Source organism: Triplophysa rosa, linkage group LG9 (genome assembly GCF_024868665.1).
Source record: "Triplophysa rosa linkage group LG9, Trosa_1v2, whole genome shotgun sequence".
NCBI lineage: Eukaryota > Metazoa > Chordata > Actinopteri > Cypriniformes > Nemacheilidae > Triplophysa > Triplophysa rosa.
In genome coordinates this window covers 14,307,629-14,329,413 of record NC_079898.1, presented here as the reverse complement: position 1 = coordinate 14,329,413, position 21,785 = coordinate 14,307,629, and the positions used below count along the sequence as shown (strand labels likewise).

Below are 21,785 nucleotides of genomic sequence, written 5' to 3'. Positions count from 1 at the left end.
GGATGTTTTTTTTTTCTCAAATCATTTTTCAATATAGCCTATAATAATCCAACAGTTTTAGTTTATTCGTATTTTTAGCTTATAGGCCTAATGTGGAATGACACACCTAATGTGGAAGTGTTTTGTTGTAGGGGAACAGAGTAACTTACATTACATTCTTTTAGCAGTCAGTTATAGGCCTAATTAATATAGGCTATTCATGAAGGGAGAGGGCTCAATTTTTTGTTTGAATTTACTTTGTTTTGCTCAATTTTATATTAAATTGTATTGTATTTTATTGAAAAGCAAGACAAATTATAAAAAGCACATTTTGACTATTCAGTTTGTGCAACAGTTAAAAAAATAGCTTAATAAATAGAAGAAATGCAAAAAACCATGTTCGGTGTTCGGTATTATTCGGCCTTCGGCCAAGTGTTTCACATCATGTTCGGCTTCGGCCAACAATTTTCGTTTCGGTGCCTCCCTATAATTGACTGCTGAAAGGGTAGGCCTATACTCTATACCCCTACAACAAAACACTTAATTAAAAGGTGTAAAATGTAAAAAAAATTAAATGTATTCGGCCATTTCACTTATTTTCGGTTGCTGAACATTCGGTGCATCCTTATGTAAAATATCCTTTACAGTATGACTCGCACAGATCTCATCCTGAATGCAGACAAGGATTTATCTGTTTGTGCAACTCCAAGCCAACCTTACAAAACATCCTTTGTTGGTTTGAGGCTGATCTCAACCTACCTCCGTGCTGGTTACCGCTGCTCCCCACATGACTAATAGGCCTCCATTCCAAACATAAGACATGGACCCCACTGGCAGGCCTATATTAGCAGCACTTAGCCAGACAGTGCTCTTATATCAGAGAAAGAGAAGCGGGCCGTTGTTCTGCAAGGTCCACATCCATCGCATATAACATTTTGTTTTAGCTTCAGCTCCTGGCAGGAAGCTTAAAAGCTGCAGCTTCGAGCATTTCCTCTCAAGAGTTTAGCAAATCTGTCCGTGTCCATCAGTGTCTGATGTGCTTTTAACAAAAGCAGTCTTGAGGGCAGTTGTCAATGAACAGAGAAGACGAGAGAGATCACAGGGAGAAAGACAAAGGCCATAGACAACCGAATGACGTGGAAAGCAGACAGGAACAAAGATGACATGAGTGAAGTGAACGGATGAGCAGAAAAAAAACATTTACAAGGAAGAGAGCGAAAATTCTACTGAGATGTGAGTTTACTTAGCTCTGAGTCACCCGACCTTGCGCTAGGTTGTGTGACTGTTTACGCGTCTGAAACCACATTAACGCCTAAACATGTTATTTAAAAAAATTCCTGTTTGTAAACTTTAGGGTGTAGATTTCTCGTAACACGTGCATTAGTCTTGGACCACATTTGTTAAACCAGGAGGTTTTACTCTTGGAAAGCAGTTTGGCCTATGATCTGTGATAGGAACTAGTTTAGCAAGCCATGACTCGTGGAAAACCTTGAGCACGACAGCAAGGTAAAAAAAAGTGGCCAGGAGGCACAACTACCATGGACTTGCTTATCAAAGATCACGTTTCCATATACTCATGTACACTTGTCTCTGATAAACCCGATGATGGCAAAATGTTTTACTGACATCTCCACTAGTCAGGAATTGAAATTTAAAAGCAAATATAATATTATTTTCAGAAACGTTTCCTAAATGCGTCTCCCACCAATTATTGGTTTCCTATCATAGGAAAGTCATTTCATTTCACATCTTGCAGAAGCCTTTAAACAACTAATAGTGCAGAGCATTATCATATTAACTAAAACAATTTAACATTGTAAAAAATACACACAGCACCTTTAACACGTTAGAGAGAGGAAACACTGAGCTGTAAAGCTAACCGTACGTTTCCCACACATACATAGTGAGCCGCGGTGGGTTCCACCTCCCAGGTAGGCTGTACACATTGCCTTTGCCTGGTCAGTTGGGGGTAAAGTAGGTCGACGGCAGGTCGGATTAGCCCTATCAGACGATGGATTATCCTGTCTGGCAGAAAACAGAACTAGCAGTGTCTACTGTAAGGTCCTCATTAGCTCCCAGACAGCAACTAAGACGGTCTCCACATCGTTTTGGTAAGCCACAAGTTGGTAAACAAGCATGCCACCGAGTTCCACTCTATGAATCTGGATTTAAGTATTTATATCAAATAACAAAATTTGTATTCATGGTATTTGAGATTTTATGCTTTATTGTTCTCTGAAATTTTAAAAGGTTTGGTGCAAATTTGCAACAGCATGCCATTGCTGTGCTTGCACAGTCCAAACAAACACATGATTCTGAACTGACAACTCAGTATAACATCATGTTCAAATACTGGTAACAGTATTAAGAGACAGCTAGAAGAATTTCTCACTTATTAACTGGCATGTACCCTACATCTCTTAACAAGCTAACAGAAATGCATTACACAGTCAAACATGATTCTAAATAGATGATTTCCCTGCAGTATGGGAACTTGCACACAAGTAGCCAACCTAAATGGCACAGCAAAAGTCTATTAAAATTTGTATACACTCAACACATCTAAAATCCAAACCTCTTTCCATTCATGCCATCTAATCTGAGTCGGAATTTGAGGAAAGACAGCTTAAATTTGTCTGACAAATGCTCCCATGGCAGTTCGGCTTTGCACAGTTATGCAACATGATAGTCTGTGGAGCACCTCCAATTCTACATCCCACTGCCCAATACAAGCCTCTAATCACATATTATGCTTCTGTCTGGCCTTGAACCAGCAAAACACAACTCCACTCTCTGGCCAACAGGCTCCAATACAAAAAGCTGTCACCTTGCACGGACAATTGTTGCTGATCTTCCAACAGCCCCTTCAGGCCTCAAGGAAAGGGAGCAGGGGTCAAATGTCAATTAAGTAAATTCTCTGCAACACCAGTGACAAATCAGAAAAGTGAACTATGTTCCATAAGCAGTTAAAGAGAGCATGGTTTCCATTTTGGAAAAAGCACTAAAGCCAGGAAAGTGGACCTCTTCACACAATCCAACATAACGTGTCACAGGTTTATTCTTGGAAAAAAAATGTCTCTCTCTGGGAACAGCGATGCCCATTTAGCCATCAGAGGTGAATTCCATCCCTTCCAGCAGTCACCTCTGACGCAGTTAGATGACATTTTCAATCCACCCGGGCACATTTGTGCCACTAATGAAGTCTGTAGTGTCTCACTGCCGAGAAGCTTCACACCTCAGTCTGACACCGAATAGCTTTGCCAAAACTTCACTTGAACCAAGAGTGAGAAAATATCCAACAGGGACAAAAGCTTGAGGGAAACATGTCGCCAGGCGGTTGGATGAGCCTGGCAGTCTTGGCACCTCATTTCTATTACTGAAAATGAATGATAAACAAGTCAGCTATCAGGCCGAAGTGTTGCTACAGTTCACTCCATTTCGTCAAATGCGTTTTTATCTGTAGATACCAAATAAACAACACAATTTAGACAGACAGTGCACAACCTTGCATGCAGCTAAAGCTACTGTATGTTCGGGATTTTCTCTGTTCAGTTAATTATATTAATAAGACGTTACTGTGCTTACGTAATCAGCCTTAACCCAGTTTTAAATGCATCTGGGGTACAAGAGGACAAGCAAACCTTGAATGTTCACACTAGCAGAGATTTTGGTTATTTTGTTTTCAGAGTTCTGAGAGAACAAAATTTCAAAGCAGGATGATAGGAAACAGAAAGACCCATCCCTTCTAAAATTCTCTCCATCTTTCCAACGAGGCCCAGACTGACATCATCCCACAGCAGGAGCTTGATGCTGAGGAAGCACAGGTCCAGGCTGGAGCACAGTTATTTCCCACTATACAGAAATAAGACAGGGTGGGTTGCGGTTGCCATGGAGACCTAGGCCTGATGCTGTTTTTGGAAGGATGAGGTGCAAGCATATGGGGTGGTCAAGCACACGATAAAGCCAGACACATACAGGGTCCTTATGTTTATAAGTCCTATTCCAATACTTGCATCTAAGATAAATTTAAAAACAACATTTTGGTTTTACAAATGATGAAACTGAGCTGATCCACGGCATGGCACAAATCACAAACCAAAGGAACCAGAGTATATGACCCATAGCTGGAGAGTTTGGTAATTTTTCTATAAGCATGAGCTAGTAAGCATCGCTTTGGCCTGGCACAAGCAACTGCATTTCCCTCATACCATCTGTGAAGCTGTGAGGCCACCTGAATCTGGGCCAGTACCCTACTCTCTCTCTCTACAGCATAGACAAGGGCTAGAAACAATTGCAACCAAAGGGCAAATTTAGCCAGTTATCACTGCAGTGACATAATAACTGCTTCGGCTCTTGGAAATGACAAAAGCCAGGAAAAACAAAGCTTTCATCCATTATAAACAACCAATTTAGCTCAGCACATCCGTGCAGAAAAAAATCTCAAAGTTTGAGTGCTACCTTACTTGAAAATAATTAACTTGTTTAAATGCTTAAATCCTTAAATAATGCTATTTATTTAAATAAATGTCATTTATTTTTCCTAATTTTCTACCTGTCCATACCTTGTTGTTACAGTGAAGAATCATGAGAGAAAAAACAGCCTTACTTTCCCACGAGCACTATCCTATGTGTGCCAAAGCCTGTTAGTGTGGTCTGTTTGATTTGGAGCTGACCCGACCAAGGGTTTAGCCAGATCTCACATCAGTGCAATGAGACATGTGACTACAGCTGACCTGCTGAGGTTTGTGCCAGTTATTTTTCAGTTAGCAGCCTATATGCACTTTTGTAATGGTAACAAGCAGCAAAGAAAAACAAATCTACATGCGTATGTTATTACTGCATTACATTAAGACACATTTTCATATAATTCATACATTTATCATCACATGCTGTTATTTTCATACATTCAACAAATTCACCTTTTAATATAATATGAAGAAAACATGGGTTTGGAAAACAGGCAGAAAAACACAACTCAGTAAAGCTAATAATCTAACGTAAATTGTGCAGGTGCACAACAATTTGGGACTCAATAGACCTAAGATCTTAGATCTTTTCTAACTTTTTCCTCACAACAAATAACATTAAACGTTCAGTCGTTATTAAAAACAGAGAAACGGGACAGACACATTTTGTTATACAGTCGTTTACTTTGTATGGAGGTGATAAAACATTACATTGCTTTTAAAATGTCAGAAAGCCACAGCAGTTTTTTAAATTTTAAATTTGGGATTTGCCTTTTGTTGTTTTCCTCACTTTTGTAAATCCGCCTGCTAAATTAATCTAATGTAACGTTAAAACCATCTCAAGAAACGTCATGCATTCTTGTTTGCGACGCTCAAACCACTTTCTATTGAAAAATATGATGACATATTTTAATTCTCGCGTTTTTTTTCATTGATGTCTTTTCAGTGACGCATTTTATTGAAATGAAATTTAAAACATACAAGTAACTTACGTGTTCCACTTTGTCCCACAGTGTCTCAGAGGGATTCAGGAACAATACGATTCTCCTCCTCCCAACCAAAGCCCGTAAGGAATGTCTCAACTAACTTACATGTGTAAAAGTTCTGCTCTCCGTCAGATAAAAATGTTTGTTAAACTCACCCTTTTTATTCAAAGAACGTCCGTACAAAGTTATGAGGAAAATCCGCCCCGTTAGTCGACTTAAGCTCGACCGTTAGCTTTTATTTGCCGGTATCCTCGCGAACTCCGGATTCCCCTTAGCGCGCTCACTGAACTCAGGGATAATGCAGGAGACCGGACGGGTGGGGGAGGGGCGGCGCTATTACCTGCAGCCGCTGCCCCGACACACTCACACACACACACACACACACACACACACACAACGGGGGCTGGTAAATTACTGAGCAAACCCACCCATGTAGAGATGCATTCACGCCTTTAATTTGCCATCCACATTCGCAGATGGCAAAGATTGCACTCACAAGTCAGTGGGTGGATGCTGAACTTGCAACTAAACTGTCCAGATTTGTCATATGCATGTAAAACTGAAGTAAACAGGCTAGACTAGATTGGGAAGAGTGTCAGGTTTAATGTGATGCATTCAGTGTCCTATGGCTATTGCATTGTATTACAGTGTATTCAATGACTGCTGTATTTCTTATGTTAAATTGGCTAAACAATACACTTGTGATGTGAAGACTATAGAATGTGACAGTCTTAAACTTACTCCAAATAAAAGTGAAATAATCATTAAGACATCTATCAAAACTGCAATTGTACAATCACAAAACTGTCCGACTGCCGATTGAAAATAACATGATGTGGGGCAAGTAACTTCCTCCACCCAGACATAATTAACAGGGCCATAAGAAAAGTTCAGTCTGAAAAGTAACCAGCAATTCCCATCAACACTTGTGATTAAAAACATGTGAGGAGAGGGGAGTGATCTGGAAAAACGACTTTTACTACACTTAACCCTTGTGCGCTGTTTTGGACATTTTTGCCCATTTCAATTTTGTTTTCTTTGTCGCTTTGGCTGTGTTTATGCAAACATCATAAATTTGACAAAAGGCGTGTATTTTTATTGTAATTTTAATATTTTGCTCTATTTTGCTTTCATAAATGTTTTTTAAACTAGGTACATACAATTGTTACACTCGGGTCCATTTGGACAAAAATGTCCCCATTAAACACATTTGTTTGCCATGCAAGCATAAATCATACATTCCATATAAAAAATCCTTTGATTATGTTGGCAAAGGATTCAAAATGAAAAATGAATACATTTCAAGAAAATTCAACATTTTCAAAGGTGTACTATTCACTTTATGCTTATGCTATTTTCTCCATTTTAGGAGCATTTCAGTTTTATACAGTACAGCGGGCAAACTGAACAAAAGATACAGCTATATCTGTGTTTATGTGTCTGTATATATGTCAAAGTGTGGTTTGTATGTGTGTTCAATATTATGCACTAGTGCAGATGTAAAATATCAACAGGTAAAGATCATCTTAAAGCTAATCTTATGCAATACAACACAACTCAAATGTAAAATGATGAACTGTGAATGCAGATTTTGATCTGATAAACAAATGGATTAACCAGAGTTTGCAATGTTTTTTTCCACAGAGACTCCAAACTGTCTCTGATATGCTTGGTTTTCGGTGACCCCAAAAAGGAAGGAAGGGAGGGGAGGGCCAGGCCACAATGAACTCTATATTAGCAAATATTAAAAGCGTTTCTTTTGTGAAAACAGACCGATGTGATGACAGTAATGGACATTTATGCACTGTAAAACCTTTGAAGTTTTGACCACACCAAAGCATTGCCATCAGAAGCCCCTAAACCATGATGAAGGCCATTCAGACACGCATGCGTGGTCTTTAATAGACATTTCATCGTTAAGCTTGACAAAAAAACAGGATGGTGCCGAACGATAAAAAGCATTTTGTGTTGTCAGTGATTTTTGAGAGGTTTGTCCTGAACAAATCAAACAGGTTCTACGCCATTCTATTCCAGAACAAGATGAGGTTACATAGCTTCTAGTCTCCACAGAATTTAACAAAAACACAATGACAAGGAAAACCAACCTGGTGTTATTGGGAAAACGTGACCTACCTACCACCTACTCCTACAAAACGGGAATGGGAACAATATTTTCTATACATACAATTCATTGCAGTTTCTAGATGAAATTAAACACCTTTATCAATAGCTTTTTATCAAAAGCAACAATTTTACACAAATCATAATTAAAGGGCCAGATAAATAACAACTCATTCTTGTCCTGTTCCTTAGTGCTAATAATAACTATGATGATAAAAATGACAAAATCTTTTAGCAGTGCCAGTTGGTTTCAAGTAAAGAAAAAAGTTACAGTTTCCCACAATTGGCTTTTCATTGAAAACAAAAGCCTATGTTCAAAAACAAAAGGCTTCATTCATAACAATGCCTGCACTCTTAGTTCCAACACACACCAGCTTCCTCCCCATGTCCTGAATGCCTGACTAATTGTTTTCCTATAGGTTCACAACTGCACTCATTAATGATGTTTTATGCCCCTCATTACGGTTAACTGTGTTAGTGAAAGTAAGTGAAAAATCCTAGCAAACACGTTACAAAAAACATTGTTGCGTTACATATATTATCATGCAAATTACATCAATGTTTTTTTAGTCTCATTTCCTAGCGTAAACCATGAATCTGTCAATTTGTCACACCACATTATTTGTAGTTAGGTCAATCTGTAGCTTTACTGAAATAAGCCAGCATCTTCCTAACGCCCACTGACACATGGCAGCATGTTTCTAATGAATCAGCCATTGCATTTTTATGAGAGCACTGTCGTAACTTATGACACTACAAAACTCACATCAAAACTGGCCATGAAATGAAGTATCTATAAGCTCTATAAAGTGAGCATTTTAAAGGGGAAAAAATGTGCCTCTTAGCATCCTTCAGAGATAATTTGATCATCTGATCTAACTTATTGACGTCCAAATAATTTGAATACAACAACATGGCATTTAAACATAGCTATTAGCTTCTGGTTTTACAATACAGATAAAAAGGATGTAAAGCTTTAAAACTACTCCAACGTGGCAAATACAATGACTGAAATTTCTGATTTGCATGGACCTCAGGAAACAGCATTTTATATCTTTCCATGACAAGGGGAAGGAAAATAAGAGAAAATGTTACTTCCTGCTAGTAGACTAAGCTTTCATATCTAAACCACATGACCTTAACAAAGTGTACCACAGAAAAATACAATAACACACCAGAATTGGGAGGAAATTTAGATCATTCATGAGAAAAAGGAGTGACCATCTCAGTGATTCAAACGACTGGGTAACTAGTCCTGCTTTACAAGATCTACTTCCTGAATGACATCATCCTGACTGAGTGCCTCCCATACAGTGAGACACACTTTACTCAGTGGATCATGTGATTAACCCACACACACACACAGGCTGTAGTTATGCACTTATCACACCTCTTGATGACATCATAAGGCTACTTATGCATAAACCCATTGACTACACCTGCTTCACAAATACTACATCAGTTATGAAAAGAAAATGAGTCATTAAAATGTATTGCCTTTTCACCCATTTTCATGTAATGTTTCAGCTCTGATATTTTTTGTAATTTCCTGTAGTAGATTCATATCTGTCGTAAATCTCTTGAAAAAAACACAACCATTTACGATACTCAAAACAAATCTATGCTGAAACATAACGCTTTGCAGCATGACCTAAAGCTTTATGTTGCTGTGCAACGTTTTACACTGGTAAATACAAAAGGTGTCACAATTGCACTGCCAGAGACGAAGAGAGGCTTTGAAGCTTTACTCTAACTATTGCGACTGTCACATATAAGCTAATGATCAACGCATAGAACTGTCATGCAATGCAAACAGAACACTCTGGAATCTCTATTTTAAGGATAGTAAAGCGTGGCTCAAAAAGCATCTCACTGAATGTTTAAAACAGCAATCACACCTGTCAGCTACAGCTCTCTGATAAACAGTTCATGTTGAACTGTAAAACTATCCCTTGGAGTAACAAAAGGGGCTTCTTATAAAGCGTGTGTTCGTGTACTTACAGCGCCTGTCTGGTAGACATCTGTGATCCAGTCGTGAGCAGCTGTAATGAGTACATTTCGCTGACTGAGACGCAGGTTTTTCCAGGTGATCCTGAAACAATGACATCATCCCTATCAGCAGACACCTGTTTCCTCAGGAAGCCCCTCCCACCTTCCTGCCTTTTAAATCTTTAAAGGGCCAGCCAGATGCGGTACAGTGAAAAACCGCGTGACGGCTCATATTGAACATTATCTGTTTGGACAGACCCTGTAAGGCAAATCGACTGTCATGTGAGCCAATGCCAACAATGTGTTTTAGACAAATATGATCTCACTTAGCAAATATGGCTTGAGACATTTAATACAGACAGTGAAGACCAAACAAGTCATCTAATGTACAAAAGCAATATTGTCTGTTATGTAATGTTTTTGTTACATTGCCTATTCATTACAATACATTTTCATAAAAGACCAATTAATTTGTATAAATCGGCTCACACAATCTCAAAATAGATGTTACGTAAACCATGTTTTTTATAGAAGCTTATTACTATGACACTTGCTTGCTTAAGATCAAACCCAACCTACCCAAAATGTCACTAAATATTAGCAACTGAAAGGACACTAACAGCATCAGAAACATCAATGAATGGCATATGGGACATCTTTGGCAACAATCCTCTTTGCCATAATAAAGTGGTGTTATTGCTTGGATGGACAATGAAAGGGTGCATGGTCTAATTTCATGAGTAATTAGTCCTGAAAGTCTGTTATTAAAGCTAAGCTTTTCTCTGAGCTCTGCCAATTAGACATTATTAAAAGCAAAGCATTCACCCATTAAGAACCTGTCACCTGTATTCTTAATCTGTCAGACACATTGAGATATTGCACCATAAAACCTCAAGATATTTCATAAGTGGACATTTGAGAATTTTAATCCAAGAGCTAAATCCATTCAGACAACAGATGTGCTTATGCAAGTTATTCACTTTATTTTCTTTATTTTTTCTGGATTAAACAAACAAATGAATTAATTCATGAAAACAAACATTTTAGCTACAGATTCTTCCCAAATTTTGTAATTAATAAATTAACTTCTATCTCTCTTAATTGATTAAACTTAAATACATATGAAAATGTATGATAAAAAGGTAGTTGTGGTTAAACAGAATAGCCAAACAATAATTTCTGGCATACAACTTCAAATCCCAGCTCCTATCAATAATTATTATCATGGCCACGATGGCTGACCTGTTTACATTGTCACTGTGTGACAAAAGTGGCCTGTGGGGGTAAATTAGGATGGCTATACAGCATAGGTCAATACGCACACTCTCTCCTCGGGTGGCCGCCTGGCCAGTAGTAAACACATAGTATCACTGGCCGCATGCATGTCACCATTCACAAACGCGTGTTCTGCTCCCATTGGAATTCAGAGGGAGGTTAAAAATACTCTGGTGTTCCAAATGGGTGCGTTTCTCAGATTTTCTCTCTTTCAGCACCTTTCTGTGCTTGAACTTGGCCACTGATGCGTCTCTCTTCTATATCATCTATAAACACTGTGAGCTCAACCATGAAATTATTATGCCTGAGATAAAAATGTTGATGATGTTTTTCATTTAAAGCCCGAAGTCTGGTTCACAATTATTTAGCTTCTATTCTGTTCTCTTTTTATATGAGGAAGGAGCTGATACTGCAGTACTTTTAGCTATAAGTCTTTAAAAGGCAGCCTGTCGTTTTTTGGAAATAGGTTAGTCTGTGCATTCAGGGTGTAGACTTTCTTACAGCAGCCTGCAACTCCACGTCTTCTCTTCATGCTTTGTAGAAATTTCATGGTTTTCAAGGAATGTCTGTGACTCGAGCTTTTTCAATAATACACACAGATATTTAAGTAGAAACAGATGGGAGGGGGCATACAGGGTGGGGAGACAAAACACACAGAGTGAGAGAATGCAAGGGAGTGAAAAAGAAATAAAAATCCTTTTCAATGAGTCACAGACGCCTATTCTTTAACACCGTCAACCAGAACAAATTCAGTCTGGGATTCTGGAAACCTCTTTACATGATGATTGTACCCAGCAAACATCACAACCTGCCTTACAACCTCCTATAGGTCATCTCATGATTTAAACACACCGTGTAATGACCCTCATGTCAAATACTCTGTCAGCTTCAATTAATGTCCAGTTCGGTGCCTCCAAATCCAATTATTGGTTAAAGCTACTGTGGATCTTCTCTATGGGAATAGCGAATAGTTCACAAGCACTCACATGCACCCCACAAGACATTAAACAAACCATTCAGCAGCACATTAAAAACTTGGCCCCAGTTAGACTAAGCAGAGGGCCTCCCTTAAGTAGTAATTACGTTTGAGAGAGCCTGTGGACGTCTCCTGTGTTTAGACACTAGTCTAATATGAATAGCTGATGTCCAACAGGTCTTTACTGTAACTAATCATGACTGACTTGAACGAATCATTTCAGAAAGTAGATTGTAGGCTACAGAAGGAAATGCACTAATGACAGGAAATAAGTTTATAGGGGAAGCATTTTTCATGTTCTGTAATAATATCTACTAAATAATCTAACATTATTGTTCCATCTGCTTATTCTTTTTTGTTAACATTCCTCTTTCATAGCAAACAGAAGTGTCATAAAAACCATCTACTTTGGTGTCAAAACATGGGACATTTACATATTAACTTTATTGAATTAGATAAGCTATGAAACAAAGTGGCATCTGCAAGCAAATTATAGAAGGATATTTTTGGATGTATATTTGTATTAAATAAATTATAAGAGCCTTAAACCTCTCATTATTGGCTCACTGTACTGTAGGCCAGTAGATTTAATTGAAAACAGGTGGGTGCGGGTGAACAGTAACCCTTGAAAGCATAAGTGGATCAGACTTTCTTCATTCGTTTGTCTCTCTAAAACAATTTCTCGGTCCAATTAAAGGAATAGTTCACCTTCAAAATAAGAATTCTGTCATATTTTACTCACCCTGTTGTCATTTTAAACCTGTGCGATTTTTTTCTTCTGCAAAACACAAAAGAAGATATTTTGCAGAATGTGTTGGTAATCAAAAAACATTGGTCCCCATTAGACATAAAACCAATGCAAGTCAATGGGGACCAACGGTTACCTGTAAGTTTCATTCTGGGTTTGGTACTGCTCTTGTTGAATCTTAATTTGTTCAGTTGAGGTTTATTTGTGTACTCTAATACTCAAGTCTCTGGCTGCACTTAGTGCCTTTAAAAAAAACTACTTTGATTGGGTATAAGGTATGTTGCACGGTTTTTTGTACTTTTGTACGTTTTTGGACTTTTGTATTTAAAAACTGAAATGCCTTATATTTAACAAAATTGTTCCTGGACTTGAAGTTTTAAAGAGATTATTCTCTTATATTATTCAAATTTTTATATTCCTAGATTTATTTGTTGCACTGTTTTTATACAGTTATATTGTAAAACTAAAACACCTTTTCAGTTTACAGTGTTAGATTTGTGCTGCATTTGAAGTTGTTTTTCACTTAAGAAAAATATATTAATAAATAATAATACTGTCAGTTCACTGTATGTATTTGTTCATGTTTTATTAAGGGATAAGTCTGAAGCACACCATAAAATAATTCTTTCAATTCATACAGGGCTAGCAGTATATTATACAGAGACACACCCAGGTATCGGATCAGTACTCGGCATCGGCCGATACCATGAGCCCAGGTATCGGAATCGGTATCGGGAAGGGAAAAGGGTATCGGAACATCTCTACCTGTAACCAACATTTTTTAAATATCTTCTTTTGTGTTCTGCAGAAGAATCAAAGTCATACAGGTTTGAAATGACAAGAGGGCGTGTCAATAATTAAATAATTCCTAATAATAATAAAGACTTAGAAGCAAAAAGGCAATACTGTACAGACAAAACTAAAAACACAGAACTATTCTTTGTATAATGCCAAAGGCATACATAACAGCTGTTTTGAGATTTGTTTTGATGAAGAAAACCGCCACAAGGAAAAGACCTTGGCTCATATCAAATAAAGACAAAGTTTTGATTTGCACATGAATGTCCCCCACTAAACTCAAATGCTCCTATACCTTGAGAAGTTTAATAAAAGTTACCCTCCACGCCTTTCCTGTCCTAAACTTTTGCAAGCTTTTAAAACATGTTGTGAAATATACAGGAATCCTATACACCCCCAAACCAATTAGCCTGACTTAAGGCTCTGTCTGCTGATGAATGGGAGCGTAGGCCCTCGAGGAGTGACCATCAGTATGTTAATTTATTCATCTCTAAATTTTACATAACAATTAACAGCCTTCTTTCGCATGCATGCCAGGGCTCTTATTTACTTTTCACAGAGAAATACCTAAAGGATGGGAGTAATGCAAAAACATATGTGGATGTTCTAGATGTCTAAATCATTTGTTTTCCGTAGGAAAACAGAGAAGCTGTCACCTTGTTTACATAACAAATCTTGACAAAAAGGACTGACTAATGTTTGTCAATGACCCAACACATTAAACTCCAAATCATTCTGTGAATGTGAATAATGTTCAATTTGGAAAGAAAAAATACCTGAAAAATAGTACTTTGGGAACAATATAAAGTTTATGATTGCTATTAACATTTTATGAGCTTGTCATTTCCCCAGAACAAGATCTCAAAAGCAGATTTAACCGCAGACAATAAAACACTAAAACAAAAGGTAATGACCCATAGATATATATATATATATATATATATATATATATATATACAGAGAGTGAGGTAATATCCAACTGCTTTAGCTGGAATGGCTCTTTTTTTTACATTGCTGATAAAGCTTTTTGAATGTTGAATCTAAAGCACCTGAATACACCACTCGGTCTCACTGCCTCACCTGCACAGTCGCTGAAACGCCAGCAGATGACATTGGCGACTAGAGGACAATCAACTGTATTGAAAAGATGAGAAACCGCTACGTCATTGAAAATGGTGAGACGGAGCATATGGTCTTGTGCTGGCTGAATTAAAACGCAACTGGGCCAGAGCAAAAACACTTGCAAAACGCACAACATCCCAATTTTTAATTCATCATCATAACCATTTTTCACAATGTACGCTACGCTATATCGCCAGCGAATCAAACAATACAATGCATTTGTAATTTACCAGATATCGTATAATCAATTCGTGCATCGACACGATCGAGGATCAGCCATGTGGTTATTATAGTACGTGGCGAACTTCTAGATACGCAGCGTTGTGCTCTCCACGAGCATCAGCTTCGTCAGCACATTACAGCATGTGAGAGATGTCGAGTCTCCTTCACAATATGCTTGCAATACAACACAACCTCCGCGAAGAACCGTATTGAAAAAGAAGACGCAGCTGCGTAATAAAACGCCACTGTGTAAATGAATAGACATCTTTTTTTTTGGCAGCGTCGCATCCCCGTTTGTTTACTAACGTCATTTCTCCAGGATCCCAGCACATGCCTGTGGAAGAGTAGCTGCGTCTTAACTTCACAACTCAGAGGACGAAACGCCTCCTCTCCCGTTAGTCATGAGGAACCGACACTGCTTGTGTACATTAAATATAAAGGTTGGTTTCCTTACCTTGCCGTACGCATCCTCTGGTTGCTCTTCAGGGTAAAATCTGTTATTTTCTACCGCTAAACCTTAAACATCCCTCAGCGTCACTGTGTGCTGCAGCCAAGGCAACCAGATCTCGCGATATCTGGAGTCAGGTGTTAACGGAGTGCGACAGCGAGACTTAGGCTATGGTAGAAATGGCATATTTACTGCTTGGTGAATATTGTGCAAATGTATATAATGTAAACTTAAAAACATTTTAAAATAGTTTGTGAAATAGAGAGCTTTTTATTTAACAGCAAACGGTCAAACAATAGGATGCTACTTTACAGTGTCCACCTGTGGTATCTGAATTTGAATACAATGCACGATGTGCAAATATAACGTTGATGCAGAAATTGTAGTATGGTTCATTGTATGTTATTCCATACGTAGACCCTTTTCCTACAGTTTGATAAATAGGCAGTAGGTAAATACACTTTTTCATTGTGTTTTATTTCACATGTAAGAACTATAGCACCTTCTTTTGGTGTTAGTCGCAGTGTCATACAAGCAAGTATTTTTATGACCCACTTGCTTCCGTCAAATCTAATTATAGTGACAAAAGACCAAACAAAATATACCAGTCATTTCAATCCTTTATTATAAGCATGAAGTTTTTGTGTTTTTATTTATAAACCCAGATTTGTGTATTTGCTTTAATGTTTGTATTATTCATATAATATAATGTGAGGTAACGCTTTATTTTAAAGTATATATGTTGTGCGTATGTAAATATAATGAATTTAAATAGCTAGAACGGTAACAGAATGCAAGGTGTTACATATACAACATAACTGCATATGAAGTAATGTTCATGGCTATTACTCACCACTGTAGTGAATTGTAAAGTGTGACCATGTCTTTCAAAAGGATGAAGATTGCAAAGTTAAACCTATTTTTTTTATAAGTCAAGACAGAGAAAAGCCGTGTGCAAAGCAGTACATCACTGCTAACTGGAGATTGCTGTTCGGGGGCGCATTATAATCATTTGTTCACCTCAAAAGTGCAAGATGCTAAAAGAATAAGCAAATCAAAACTTTAGTCAAACATCAAGCAAATCAAAACGTCAGTTTCCTGCTGAACTTCAACTTCCTGAGACAAACATGTCTTTGTAAAATCTTTCTGATTTACATTCTAATGCAGATTAAATGTATACATTGATAAAGGTTTGCTATTCACATTTCTTTTGGATTTTTTTCATATAGTAGAAGACATTGATGTGTTGGTTGTATGTGTCTGGTTATGACAGTGCAGGATAATTGGGGCAGGTATAAATCATTGTTTGGTGTTGTTTGAAGGGTGGCAGATTCACAGGTCATCAGTCTCCCCATCAAATGGTATCGCATCCAGCTCCATGTGAATGTTGCTTGGTTCAACGCTACCTCCCCAGCCAATAGGCGTGCGGTTAAAAGAGGGCCGTGAGCTTACATCATGCTGGTACACCACAGCTGGTTCGAGCTCCTCGGTCGCCCCCTCGATGTCTGGCAGCTGGAAGGTCATCAGCTGAGCAGCCTTATCAAAGCCTCCGAAGGGCATTGCACTCCTGTGGACATTGAGAGATGGGTAATGAACAGAGGAACAGAGACTGCACAATTAAAAAATATATTCTATAAACATGGAAATAAGAAATGGAAGTGCAGTCAGGCACCTGTTAAAGTTCTTATATTTGCACAGCTCTTTATAAGAATAGGGTCCAGGCATTTGAGGCTTCATTGTGGCTAGAAGATCTTCATTGCCCTTCATAGCCCGTTCCCAAGGCGAAGTGTATGTCTTCATATATTCAGCTCTTTTTTTCGCCTTTTCCGCAGCAGCCTTAGCACGTGCCTCGCCTACTGAGAAATATAAACGGATTAAAAGTTATCAGTCGTGTGCACTGTTCAGAAGTTATAACAAATGATGGAGAACACATAAGTAAAAGCCTGCCATGTAGAGATAAATGAATTAGTTAACAACGCTTTCATTTTAAGCATGGATGAGCTGTCTCAATCTAGGTTCCTACTCACTCTGTGAGGCATCTCCTGACACACCATCCTTCCCCCCTGCTCCTGCTGCCCCACCAGCACCTCCGGTGAGCCCCCCTGCTAGCATCCTACCCCCGGCTCCCTTGCCATAGCTTCCTGGTTTAGGAGGAGGCACTGGTGCTTGGCCGGCCCCGCCAGCATGGCCAGACATCTGTCCACCAATCAGACGGCCACCAACATCCATCATCTGGCCCCCCAGAATGGGCACAAACTTCTGGAGGTTATCCTTTACACAGAGATCAGTGAAATTAGTAGAAATAAGGATAAAGGCAGTGTTGGGTAAGTTACTCTGAAAAAGTAATTAATTACTAGTTACTAATTACACATTCGATAATGTAATTAGATTACTGTACAAGTTACTCTCTTCAAAAAGTATTTAATTACTTATTACAAATTACTTTCTATATCCTATCAACCTTGATTAGTTAAGTGATTCAAGGATAGACATGAAACGGCTCTTTTAATTCATTCAAATAAATAATATAAAACTACATAAAGTATTATTATCAATTACAAATGTGAGAATTATACATGAAAACACGGATTTTAAAGTTAGACTTTGAATTTTGATGTAAATTCCTCTTCTGCACACACACATATTACACAAAGTATTTAGTTTAATTACATCAGAAGTAACTGTAATTAAATGACAGAAAAACAAGAGTAATCCCTTACTTTACTTTTTCAAGGGAAAAGTAATTAAATTACAGTAACTAATTACTTAGTAACTAGTTACACCCAACACTGGATAAAGGTAAAGAAAACTGGTGGAGTTTTCAAAGCAATACAGATTCACAGAATTAGACTCAATATTTAGGAGTAAAGATACTGGGTAAAGATGTACCAGCCCAGAACAAATACACAAAAGGTTGTTGATAGATGTACTGTAAATGGCTCTGACAGGTAGCATTCTTACCATGGTCTCACTAGAGAAGAGATCAGGGTTATTTTCATAGATAAACTTCTCCACACGAAGCTGCCTCATCTTGAACATCTTTGAGCCCTTGTTCTTCATTAGCGACAGTTCCTCCAGCATTGTATCCCTGGGTGCCTTGATCTTTTTCCCCAGGTCAAACTCTGAGGCCTCAGGCTCTGATTCGTACTCTAGGAACAATGAGTTGCTAATTTGTTAATTCTAAGTTTAAACATTACAGCTGCAGTCGTAACTGTTGCCATCATTGTTTGTAAACATTGAAGTTTATACCTTACGTATTTACCACAGTATATCTTTATGTTGAAGTCAAAACTGACATTTCCTGCAAAATCCAACCTGACAACTCAAATGCTTATAAGCTTACTGTTCGGATTGGGGTAAGGTATGGAGTATTGATCATAGTCTTTCTATTTTTAACCTCCAAATTGAAATCTTAAATTGATGACTGAGTTTCAAACTGTCAGTGCACTTACTGTCCCACGTTTCATTTTTAGCAATTTTACTAGCATCTGTTAAGCGAGCGAATTAAATGTCTTATTGAAAATTGCATTCAGAATCATAATTGCATAACTTGATAACAGGACTGTCTATCACTGAATACATCTCTCAAATGAATACATCAGCAGCAATATCCTGTCCATGAGCTAAATTCTTCATTCGTCCACAACATAGCTTCTTGCTCGCATTCAAAAGCAAATAACGTCAATTAGCCATCTTTTCCACTGGAGACCCTTATGTAATTCTCTTTCAATGGAGTATGAGTCCCATGATTATAATGAGGAGGAGGAGGAAGAGATCAGCTGATATTTCAGCTGTGAAATCTACAACATTACGAAATATTACTCCTCATTAAAACATTTTAAACACAGACACATGAAACATTGGCCTAGCTGGGTACAGTCTGGATTGTTGGCATAGTCATGGTCTCAAATCTCTTTAATGACATCTTTCTAAGCAGACACTTTTACCTGTCGGATTGATATATATCAAAAGTTATGTATCAAAAGTAACAGTTTGTTAGTCGGTTCTGTCTCGCAGCTCAATTTTTCAAAGCATCCATGTTTGTTTGTAAGGTATGACTTATGTGTCATAAATGTCATGGATCAAGCTGTGGCAGTCTTACCATCCTGAGTTATGTGTGACAGGTCAGTGATGATCTTGGAGAGCTTTTTCCTCTTGTTGGGTGGAGCTGGTGTTCCTGAGAGGGGCATGATTCCAAACTAAGAAAACAAAGATGAGAGGCAGAGTTTGTTTATTTGACCTTGAAAAGAATGTTTTAGCGCACAGGAGAGACTGATAAAAGTCTACATATGTCATAGGCATGACTTGTTAAACACTGCTGAAGCATGTATACAATTATATGAAGCTACAATAAAAAAGAAAGAGGTTATTTGGGATAATGCACGTTGTCGGTTCTTAATTTTTTACCAGTTGAGAGTATTTTAAATGAACTATTATCCAATTTATGGTGAAAGCATGCTCTGAAAATGACACAGCACTCCCTGAGGCATCATGGGGCGTACAGGCACCTGGCGGGTGTAGGCATCAATGACCTTACGTTCCACAAATTCCAAAGACAAGCAGATGTCTAAGGATACACGTATAACCCACCAGAGTTTGGTTTGTTTGGGGTGGCACTTTCAGACACAACATCATGACATAATTGTTAAGCTACGGCCCAAGAACTCTGGAATCTCAACAGCACAGATACATGTATGTTTCAGTGTACTGTATGTGTTCATCCCAGTTTAACTTTAAAGTAATATCTAAAGTAAACGTTATTTTTTTACAGTAAAGTTCTCAGTCTGTAACATTTCTTAGATTTTTTATAATGTCCTAGCTTCCCTGCAGCTTCTTTAAGACTGTTAATGGCAAACACTGCGTTGACTTGACTGTAACTCAATACAGTACAGCTATTTTTAAGCTCGGTTTTGAAGCAAGACCTTTTAGCGACGAGTCGTGGCATCGGTTTTATTGTCAGATACTTGGGTTTGGTCACAAATGTAATCTCATTAATACATGCATGCGGTTACTTAACACCCCTGAGATATTGAAATTCTCTCAAACTAAAACGACACCACGGTTGGATGTCTGTTGAGATGTGGGGGGTACAGTGACCCACCCTGTAAAATATTCACGAGCTGGGGTCCACCGGGCTTAAGTTCCCCCAGCTGGACAGTACAGGCTTTGCACTCCATATAAAATTATCAGCAGGCTCAGGGAGGGGTGGCGACTGGGCAGTTTTCAGCACATTCCCTCGTTCTGGCACCAAAAGACACGGAGCAAACTGAGCTTTTACATTTCATTATCCTATCAATGCAAATTAAAATGATTCCAAAGCACTGCACATACTGTCAATGCTTGAACATTTGTTTCGTAGGTATCATGCCAGCAAAGAGGTATTATAGCTGCTCATGTTTTCCTATCCGACATGCAGCTGTTAGTTCGACGTTATGCGCGTTTAATATGATAAAAGAAAAATATCCCATAGTCCACTTACCCGGGCTTTAGACTCCTTAAGGAAAGTCCTCTCAAAGGTACAGTGAAAGCAGACAAAGGCTTGTGGGTTATCTCAATCAAAAGTTGACCAATTCCAGGGTACCTTTGACCTGTGGCAGGACCAAGAACCCAGGCAGTGCAAAATCGAGTCAAGACTTGGATGACAGATCTTGATGGGGGAGGGAGAGCTGGGGTATGAAGGGGGAGTAAGGGGTGGGGGGCATTTGGTCTGCACAGCACTTTGCTGATAGGAATATCAAGAGACTAATATCTGTCTTGCAGATGCATCATTGGCTAAATATAGAGAGAAATAGAGAGAAAGTAAGAGAGACTGGGCACATGGTTATCAAATAGCTTCACAAGGCACAAGGATTTGAGGCTTGTGGTCATAATAGATTTGCGCTCTTTCTTCTTTCGTTAATCATCTCCAATTGCAAGAGGATTTTCGCTTATAAATCCAATAGTGGGCCCCCTAACTTTGCTAAATTTGTTTTTATGATAATGATTTAAGCACTGTAACCCGGCTATCAGTGTTGACCAGGACAGTCAATACAGTTCAAAATAGTTTTGGTGTCAATGAGAAAATTAGAAAGAAAATTAACACATTCTCAAACATCTGACATGTTGACATGTATTTAACTCTTTCAGTGAAGTTTGGACATTGACCTTTTGTAATCAGTCACATTTTATTGCAATAGATTTTAATTTTTATAAAAAAGACCATACTGCTTCATCTCTATGTTTCTGCCTATTCGGGAAGTATTGTTTCTAGACTGAAAGTTTTCACCTCTCACAGAGATGACGCTGCTGACATCATGTAGGCTACCTTATCTGCATTATATGCACATTGTGAATGTGAGAATCTCCACATTTGTCAATTCAGGAAGGATCCACACATAAATGGAATCTCACCACATGTGTCAAAAGCGAAAGCTTGAAGCAGCCATAAAAAGTGCCTGAACATTATCAGCCCTAAATATAGGAGCATATGTGAGAGAATGGTGCCAGCTTCAGCCTACTAATCCAAGTGTGCAATACCTAACTTCACCACTAGTTATCACTACTAGATTTTTACAGAGATCCAACAATATATATTTATGTGGGGCAACATATCTATAAATACTGTATACAAACATTATTTCTTGGTCTCTGTTTCATGTAAAAGTTGACGTATGTA

At 38.2% G+C, this 21,785-nt stretch overlaps 2 protein-coding genes across 9 annotated transcripts in view; both read right to left on the bottom strand.

The window, feature by feature from the left end:
- Positions 1-15,250, bottom strand: part of usp54a (ubiquitin specific peptidase 54a) — a 46,281-nt gene extending 31,031 nt beyond the window's left edge. For 3 of the 7 annotated variants that reach the window (XM_057341509.1, XM_057341515.1, XM_057341516.1), the window contains exon 1: positions 15,137-15,250. The gene's annotated coding sequence lies outside the window, so the exon portion shown is untranslated. Of the gene's footprint in view, positions 1-4,541; positions 4,562-5,437; positions 5,822-9,553; positions 9,628-15,136 lie in introns of those variants that run through there. The other 4 variants (XM_057341512.1, XM_057341511.1, XM_057341510.1 and 1 more) reach the window with 4 other exon arrangements.
- A 202-nt stretch (positions 15,251-15,452) lies between these two features.
- myoz1a (myozenin 1a) lies at positions 15,453-20,788 on the bottom strand. Of its 2 annotated transcripts, none has more exons than XM_057342278.1 (6): positions 20,610-20,788; positions 19,233-19,329; positions 18,092-18,279; positions 17,158-17,401; positions 16,803-16,983; positions 15,453-16,697 (listed from the first exon to the last, which is right to left on the bottom strand). In XM_057342278.1, the coding sequence occupies exons 2-6, from the start codon at positions 19,318-19,320 to the stop codon at positions 16,463-16,465; spliced, it is 936 nt and encodes a 311-aa protein (XP_057198261.1). In that variant the 5' UTR covers positions 19,321-19,329; positions 20,610-20,788; the 3' UTR covers positions 15,453-16,462. The 2 variants fall into 2 exon arrangements, with proteins under 2 accessions (XP_057198261.1, XP_057198260.1); XM_057342277.1 differs by having other exon boundaries at positions 15,454-16,697; positions 16,803-16,986.
- Positions 20,789-21,785: the final 997 nt, after the last annotated feature.

Excerpts from the sequence above, each read along its gene's own strand:
- myoz1a (XM_057342277.1), bottom strand. The coding sequence starts at position 19,320 with ATGCCCCTCTCAGGAACACCAGCTCCACCCAACAAGAGGAAAAAGCTC. Across the intron at positions 18,280-19,232 it reads GTCACACATAACTCAGGATG|AGTACGAATCAGAGCCTGAG; the intron begins GTAAGACTGCCA and ends CATTGTTCCTAG. Across the intron at positions 16,698-16,802 it reads AAATATAAGAACTTTAACAG|GAGTGCAATGCCCTTCGGAG; the intron begins GTGCCTGACTGC and ends CAATGTCCACAG.